Source organism: Trichomycterus rosablanca, chromosome 12, assembly GCF_030014385.1.
Source record: "Trichomycterus rosablanca isolate fTriRos1 chromosome 12, fTriRos1.hap1, whole genome shotgun sequence".
Lineage (NCBI taxonomy): Eukaryota > Metazoa > Chordata > Actinopteri > Siluriformes > Trichomycteridae > Trichomycterus > Trichomycterus rosablanca.
This window is the reverse complement of record NC_085999.1, coordinates 30,603,595-30,612,475: the sequence shown is the minus strand read 5'-3', so window position 1 is coordinate 30,612,475 and position 8,881 is coordinate 30,603,595. Positions and strand designations below refer to the sequence as shown.

Below are 8,881 nucleotides of genomic sequence, written 5' to 3'. Positions count from 1 at the left end.
AAATGCCTTATTACCTCATTAACAGAAAAGCTGGGACAATAATGATAAGAATCTGTGATATGTGAATATTTATTGACAAAGTTACAAAGAAATGACTTCATGATTTGCTCACCAACTTAATTGATCTTCTAGCAGGTGAATTGGTAACAGTGAGGGTGTCGTTATTGGGTATAAAAGGAGGATCCATCAGAGGCTCAGTATTTGCAAGCAAAGACGGGTCATGGTTTACCACCTTGTGCCAAACATAGCAGAAGTGTCAATTGCGGGAATGCGGTTATTTCAGCAAGATAATGCCAGGCCTTATATTACACATGCTTTAATAGCGTAGCTTTGTAGGCACAGAGTGCTTGTGCTTGACTGGCCTGGCTGCAGTCCAGATTTCTCTCCTATTGAAAATGTATGGTCCATCATAAAGAGGATTAGGCAGCGGCGACCATAAACTGTTGAGCAGCTGAAGTCTTGTATCAAGCAAAAATTCCACTTCCAAATCTATAACAATTGGTGTTCTCAGTTCCCAAACCATTAAAAGGTGTAAGGTTTTTCATTTTTTGGAAAATGTGGTGTAACAGTGGTAAACTTGACTGTGTTGTAGGTGTCAAAACATTTTTTTTCCCCAGTCTGATAACTTAGTTTCCCCGATACTATACTCTTGCCACTTGTACCACCCCCACGTTGGCTGAGGAAAGCGTCCCCTCTGCTACACACACAGATGGCTGCATCTTTTTATTTACCAGTCGTGAAGTAACAACACAGCAGAGGTCGCAATTGCACAGCAGCAATAAGATCTACTGTATCACAACCCCACCTTAAAGCACAGGCAATTGTGCCTGTTTGGAAGCCCAGTCAAGTCGATAGCTTGAAATCTCAGAACAATTTGGGATAGTGAAATAGACCGCTGTGTCCCCCAAGCACCCAAATTTAAAATACAGTAAGGTTTGTTCCTTAAATAAAGGTTTAAGAAAATTAACAATCACGTTCTTTTTTTATTGCATTTTACAAAATGTTCTGAATTTTTTTTTATTACCCCAGTACATTCTACAATTTCTAATTCTCATACAATTCGAATATAATAGCTGCAGTGTAAAAGCGTGAATTGGCAACGTCTATGCACTGCATTATTAAATCTGTTTTCTTCACCTTCTCCCATTGCTAGTCATTCTGGGGCTGTTTTTTTTCTGTTTTCTTTTTTACCAATAATGGAACCTGAAAATAGAAGAGGGATTTCTTTTTTTTTTCGAAGACAGGGGTCTGATGACTCACCTCATGTTTGTGTGTGTGTGTGGTAGAGAGAGCAAATAAAATGAAGGCTGAGCAGGTTTAAAAAATGACTAAATGATGAATGTTTTAGAAGATGTGAAACAGCAGAAAATGAGACTGACTCGAACACTAGTGAGTGTTCAGATAGCAGAAACATGCACCCAGTTCATGATAACTCATTTTTACAGAGGAAAAGCCAAGTAAACAAGCAAACAAAATTTTTGGGCCATTGGCATTCACATTCACATATTTATTGGTTTTGGATTTATTTAAAAAAAAAGAAGGTTATACTATATAAACAGCTATGATGTGCCTGAGAGACTGAGAGAGAGCTTAAAGTCCGGATGTAGTGCCATCTGATTTCCACCGTTTTGGACGCTCAAAGAAGCTTTAAGGGGAAGAAGATTTTTATGTGACGATGTGAAAGCAGCAGTGCGTCAGTGGCTACGCACTTAACCAAAAACATTTTTTGCTGATGGCATTAAAAAGTTGGTACAACACTGCATGGATGGTGACTGTAGAAAAGTGTTGTAATTTGTTTTTGAAATTCTTAATAAATAGAGTTAAAAAAAAGTGGAAAGTGTGGAAAGTTTTTGAAAAACCCTCGTAAGTTTTATGGGTTTAAAGAAAGTTGACTAGGGTGCCTATGGCAAAACCTTGGTTATAAGGTCAGCAAACCCTTTTTATTTTGCCATGTACCAATACATGAACAATTGCTGGTATCTATTTACATCTGATCTGTCTTAGAATATAGCATGTCTCTGAAGAATGGATTTGCACTTCTCTTATGACAGGGTGCAGTTAATTTTGTGCATTGTGCAGTTGTCTTGTTCTCTTGCTTTGCTGTATGGATTGCCCATTAAGACGGCAAAGCAAAAGCATAACGTTCAGTAATTATTCATGTCTAAGTGACTTAAAATGACTTTATTACTTGGATCCTAGTGCATTACAGATACTGAGCAAAACCTAAAGTAACTGGAAAATAATCTAGGAGATGCAGAATGAAAGGGAGTATATTGAGGAGTATCCAGAACAGAGTGTTGGCTATGTGTTGAAATTCTTTGGGATGGTTTTGCAGCTTTAAAAAAGGCACAGGTTAAACAATTACAAACTCATATCACTCCTCTCCTTTCTTTCCGAAATTCCTGCACAGGCTATGTATAGTTATCTCTTTTTCTTAACCTGAATGACATCCAAATTAGTATCTGCTTGGCTTTAAGGCACCTCACTCACCAGACACAGACCTTGTAAATGCCATAGAAAAGCTGGAGGCCAATGCAGCCAAACTATCATCAGTCCTGAATCTCCTAAACCTATGTGCAGCCTTTGAAACCATTAATCACAACATTCTCAAGTATGTCCTCTACAACCTTTGAATAAATGGTTCAGCATGGCAGTGGATGGCTTCCTAGCTGGAGGTGGTCTTACCTCATGCTGCTTCCTCTCAAGAATCAGAAAGGTTTGACCATTCCTCTCTAAAAAAAGCCACTCAAGATACTCGCCCAGTCATATTGAAGCTGGACTACTGCAACTCCCTCTTGGTAGGTCTTCCTTTACAGCTGATTTAAAATGCTGGGAGTTGCATGCTGGGTTTTCAATCAACCCAAGCACTGCCATGCCACCACTGCTACCTTAGAGTCCCATCCTACCTTAGAGTGCAAACCTCATTTCTGTGGATAAGTGTGTCTGCTAAATGCTATAAATGTAGATGTTATTCCAGGATAATTTAAACACAATTGATTGAGAAATATCCACACCCCTTAACGTCTGGCACAGTTCTGTTTTGAGAATACACCTGGATTTGGGCAGTTTATCCCATTCTGAATGGCATATCCTCTCAAGCTTTGTCAGATTGGATTTCGAGCATCTTTGGTCTGCCATCTTCTGGTCTTTTCACAGATGTTTCATAGTGTTTAGGTCTGGACTTTCAGAAAACATTCAGATACTTGCCCCAATACCACTCTAGTCTTGTTCTGTATGTATGCTTTGGGTTATTATTGATACAGGTGAACTGTTTTTAATGTTTTAATTCTGTCCTGTATGCACTCTGGAGGAGGTTTTCTTCAGGTTGTTCCTGTATTTGGATGCATTCATCCATCCCTTAATTCCTACCAGTCCTTCTGTTCCTGCAGCTGAGAAGCACCCACACAGCATGATTCTGCCACCACATGTTTAACTGAGGGGTGGTATTAGCAAATGCTTGTTTTTCACCAGACATGGTGCTTGTTGTTCAGCCCATCTCATTTTCTATCAGACCAGAGAATCTTTTTCTCATGTTGCCAGTGTCTTTTAAATGTCATCTGATTCCAATGATTTATGGAGTGTTGTTTATAATTTTATATTTATATTATAAAGCTGTTTTAGTTGTAATTAAAGTGACCCAATTTACATGAACTCACTAAACATGTGTTCAGGAAAGAAAGGGTAATGAGATGGTTAAACCACTGGAGAAGGAGGAGAATACTGACAAATAGGAGAGGAGTGACATATAAAGCAAAGCAGAGAAAGTAAGGAACGGATGAGAGGAGGATAGAATTGAAGGGATCACTCATCACTGCTGGTGTGTTTTGGTGGCTGTATAAATGGAGGGAGTTTTTTTCTCTGCAGTCTACTATAATGGACACCACTGAGACCCTATAAAGTAAGCAAGTGTATGAAACCTTGATGTGTGCAGTTGAAGAATGTGTCAATTGTTGTGCGTATAGTCATATTTATTATTGTTTAATGGTTTTCTTTTCACCCCCCTTTTCTGATTCTGACCCAGCGCTTTGAAGTGTGTGTCTTACTGTGTTTCTTCTGTCTTCCTTTCATTGTAGGTGGAGGAAATCCTACAACCACCTGAGGATCTTCAGCTCTCTGACTCACTGTTTCCCTGCCTCCCTTATTTTCTACCTCCCTGTGTCTCTCCTCCCCCTCTCACCCTCAGAATGGCAAGATTAGGAAGATTGATGAAAGGCTTGTCGACAAATGTTCATGCTGCTATTGCCTCCAGAGCGCTGGCATTAAGAAAAAAAAACCCTACCATCAAACGAAAGAAACAAGACAGCTCACCATTTTCTGCTCTTCTACCTTAAAGGAAACCTTTCTGTGTGATTATTTTCTTTTAAACAGCTTTTGCAGGAATACTCAGGTCATTCAGAACACGACAAACATGCGGGCATTAACCAGAGTCACTTAATCGGATGCTACAAACATCTGGCTGATGGAACACTTATAAGCACTCTAAGGAGTATTTTCATCATTAACTTTAACTCTGAGAAAATGTCCCGAAACGAAGTCCACAATGCCTTTTTCGACTGTAACGAAAGTGTGGAAACCTTACTCTTCAGCAACCTGTCAAACCTGAAAGTGGCGTTATGTGAGGGTCAGGAGCTTGAACCTAGGAGAAAGAAAAACTGGGCAGCACTGCTAATCATAGCTGTTGTGGTCATCACCATTACTGGGAATATCCTGGTCATCATGGCTGTCAGTCTAGAACGGAAGCTGCAGAATGCAACCAACTACTTTCTCATGTCGCTGGCTATAGCTGACATGCTATTGAGCCTTCTTGTCATGCCAGTCTCCATTGTAACCATTCTGTATGGTGGGTTGGCTGTAACTTTTGTTTTTGATTGTTGTGATGTAGTTGTGGAATGTGATGTTGTGTCAAATCAGACCTTTTTGAACACATTACATATTGAACACACAGCTCTTTCTGTTTAATGTTGTTAAGGGGCGCAGGTAATGAATAACTTTTGTTAAGTGATATCCCTACAGTGTATACATAGGTGTAAATATACATATGTGTACATATAAACACAAACAAAAAACACCAGGGCAGTGATAGCTCAATGGTTACACTACTGGGCTAGTAATCCTAATTTTGCCACTGCTGGACCCTTGAGCAAAGCCCTTTGCACTCAGTTGCTTGGGTTGTATTTTGTTACAGTTGTAAGTCGTTTTGGATATTAAGCATCTTGCAAGTAAGATGCAAGATGCAACTTGCATCTTATTTCACTATTAACAATATTGCCATTGATTGGAAAGATTGCAATGAGTAGCAATTATGGTGTATCTGAAGGATCTTCCTATAGTTCCTTGGCACAAAATTATTAAACAGAACTTAAATGGGAAAATCCCATTTAAATCCCCACGCATGTTCACCATGCTGTATTCCACAATGTGCCCTTGATGTTTTTAAAAAGTTACATATAACTGCCTTGATGTGATCCAATCTAAACTTCAGTCAACCCCTGATATGCTGTTGATATGTCATATGTGTGTGTGTTTTACAGGCTATTCATGGCCGTTCCCAGCTGTCCTCTGCCCAATATGGATCTACTTAGATGTGCTGCTATCTACTGCATCCATTATGCATTTATGTGCCATCTCAGTTGATCGCTATGTGGCTATTCGCAATCCGATAGGCCACAGTCGCACTAAATCTGCTTGGCGAGCCAGAGCTAAGATCGCTGCCGTCTGGACCATCTCTGCTGGTGGGTTGCACAATCCCCATCATCACATGCTTTTATAACTTCACTTTAAGTGGTTGTCATGTGACCAGACGTGTAACATGAAAAATTGTTTGAATGTAAAAAATTTGCTGTAAGACTTAGACATAACAATTTTAAACACAACAACAAACAGGAATACATTTGAAAAACACACTGGTTTGCAAAACTAAACAAGGGAAAAATCACTTACACTAATGAGCCAAAACATTAGGACCACCCACCTGCTGTCAAACAGCTGTCAAAACTACTCTGACCTGCCAAGACTTATTCATATGCCTTGTAGATAGCTCAAAGGTCTTAAAAGAAACAAAATCAAGGTTTTGGAGTGTCCCAGTGAAAGTCCTGACTTGAATCTATCGAGATGCTGTGATGAACTCATACCTAAAAACCCTCCAATAAAGCCAAATTAAAACAATTGGTTGATAAACCCAGCATATAGGTTCTTTAGATGCTTTAAGTATAATTGTATAATATAATTATTCTATAATAACCTTTTCTCGTCTGCACCCATTCCTGCCAGTAACACCCGTGTTGTATTGTGTTTGCATGTTGTTGACAGTGTCATTTAAATACAATGACAAATACATTTAGCATATACAGTAAAGACCATGTGTTTTTAAAGAGTATGCAAATCACAAAGGGGAACAGTTGTGGTGCAGCTAGTATAGTAAGTCCTGCACAGCAGGATATACTGTAGGTACTGAGGTCTTTGGTTTAATCCTCACTTCTAGTCACTATCTGTGAGAAGTTTTGCATGCTTTCCTTGTGTATGCATTGGTTTACTCTGGGTACTCAAAGTCTCTCCGACCTCCCAAAACAGGCAGATAGTTTATTGCCGGCACTAAATTGCACCTAGTGAATGTGTGAGTGTGTATCACTTTGTCCAGGGTATTTATGTTTTGAGTGGCATTGGACCCATCACAACCCTGACTGGATGAATCGTGTTGTTAAAATGAATGATACCACTTTATACCATCCGTCTGAAATCATTAATCTTATGCCACATTGGGACTGTTATTGTGTCATTTAACTAAACTTTTCGTTTTCTTTTTGTTTTTTCTCACACAGGTATCTCCATGCCTATTCCGGTAATAGGCCTCCGTGACCAGACCAAAGTGTTCAAAGACGGTAGCTGCTTCTTAACAGACAGCTTTTTTGTGCTCATTGGTTCCTTCATGGCCTTTTGCATGCCATTGACCATCATGGTGGTGACCTACGTCTTGACCATTAAAGCCCTCCATAGTGAGGCCACACTGTGCTTGGACCAGCTGGTGCCACAGCCCAGGTGGAGCAGAACCTTGGCACTTGGTTTCATTCCTTATGAGAAAAAGCTGTTCCTGAGGCGCTCAGTGACTCTCAGCAATGAACAGAAGGCATCTAAAGTCTTGGGTGTGGTCTTTATACTTTTTGTGGTTATGTGGTGCCCATTTTTTGTTACCAACATTTTGGCGGCGGTGTGTGATCCCTCCATGTGCCGTAATGACATTGTCAGTGTTCTTCTTAATGTGTTTGTTTGGGTGGGATACATGTCATCGGCCATCAACCCACTGGTTTACACACTTTTTAATAAAACCTATCGCACAGCATTTGCTAGATATGTGAAATGTCAATATCATGAGGAAAAAAACCCACTGAGGCTTATTCTGGTCAACACTATTCCTCCATTAGCGTACCATTCAGCACTAGCCAGAGTGCAAGAAGAAAAAGATTTTTCCCTTACATTTACAAGGAAAAATACACACTGTAAAACAATCACTGAGGAGAGTGTTAGTTGTTTGTAAACTGAACCGTACAGTCACCTGGATGTATTTGATAGTGTTAATTTCTGTGGGGCCAGTCAAAAAAGCTATTTATAATTGTTATATATTTGGTGGGCAAGTATGAAAACCTCTGGTATTGTATTTTGTACAAATTTGGATGTGTGTTTGTTATTTCGTTAACATTTTATTTAATGGCAGTGTTTGATTAAGTTTATTGGAAAGTCATGTTTATAGAACACACTAACTATTGAAATCTGTTGAAGTTTATGTGGTGTTTATGATAAAGTGTGTCTAAAACCCCGTTATTGTATTTGAAACAATAATAACCTGGAAAAAAATACAATTATAATGTTATAATGTTAATATAATGTTCTTAATGGCAAATGGCACTGGTTCTTGATAAGCACCTTACCTCAAATCAGTAATACAACTAAGATATTCTTCTTCTTTGACCATTGTGTGTTTTTTTTTACATTTATTATTAATTAATTTATTTGTTTAGGTTCTCTAAATTTAAACACATGATTTTTAAATAACATGTTGATTTGATTTTAAATGGATATAATTGCCAGTTTTACCCATCAATCAACACTTTATCACTCATAAAGATGAAGTGAAAACATGTTCTTAACAACGTTCTTAAAAAGCGGAAATCTCTGATTAACAAAAATATTTAAACCCTCTGCTGTGGCTTTGTGGACAGGTGCATCCTGTTTGCTTTATTTATTAATGTATTGTGTCTAGAACTTAATAGTTTAAAGAAGGTACACACCTGGGTCTAGAGGTTTCTACTGCATTATCAGTACAAAACCAAGCCATGAAGTCCAAGGAGCCATTCGTGGATCAAACTGTGGCAAAGCATAGATCAGGGTACTGATATAAATGGATATTAAAGGTTTAAGTGTTTAATATTTAAGGTGCAAAGTGGCCTTAATCACTTTTATATGGAAGAGCTTGGCACAACCTTGAACCTTTCTAGAGTTCAGCCCAGTTGGGCATCTGTGCAAGAAGGGTCTTGGTCAGAGTAAGAAAGAACCCAAGTACAGTATTAAAAGTGCTACAAAGGTCCTGTTCATGAAGTGCTGAAGCTGAGCCTGGGCAGGTCTGCTGAGGGTGTGCACTCAAATGGAGGTGAACCTGATGCTCTGGATCCCTTCAATCCTCTGACTCACTCTGACAAACTCATGGATCAGCTTTTTTTCAGCAATGGATTTAATCTTCTTCTTTTTCCTCGGCCTTTGTCCCGTTCGGTTGCGGGGTCGGCTCTCGGCGGATCATGATCTGCATTGATTTGGCACAATTTTTACGCCAGATGCCCTTCCTGACACGACCCTCCCTATTTTATCCGGGCTCTACAATGCACTGGTTTGT

At 39.2% G+C, this 8,881-nt stretch overlaps 1 protein-coding gene across 1 annotated transcript; it reads left to right on the top strand.

Annotated features, from left to right (window-relative positions):
- The first annotated feature begins 4,647 nt into the window (after positions 1–4,647).
- htr2aa (5-hydroxytryptamine (serotonin) receptor 2A, genome duplicate a) lies at positions 4,648–7,531 on the top strand. Its single transcript, XM_063005683.1, has 3 exons — positions 4,648–4,840; positions 5,532–5,732; positions 6,819–7,531. Exons 1-3 carry the CDS (start codon positions 4,717–4,719, stop codon positions 7,529–7,531), a joined length of 1,038 nt encoding a protein of 345 aa, XP_062861753.1. The 5' UTR covers positions 4,648–4,716.
- Positions 7,532–8,881: the final 1,350 nt, after the last annotated feature.

Excerpts from the sequence above, each read along its gene's own strand:
- htr2aa (XM_063005683.1), top strand. The coding sequence starts at position 4,717 with ATGGCTGTCAGTCTAGAACGGAAGCTGCAGAATGCAACCAACTACTTT. Across the intron at positions 4,841-5,531 it reads CATTGTAACCATTCTGTATG|GCTATTCATGGCCGTTCCCA; the intron begins GTGGGTTGGCTG and ends TGTGTTTTACAG. Across the intron at positions 5,733-6,818 it reads CGTCTGGACCATCTCTGCTG|GTATCTCCATGCCTATTCCG; the intron begins GTGGGTTGCACA and ends TTTCTCACACAG.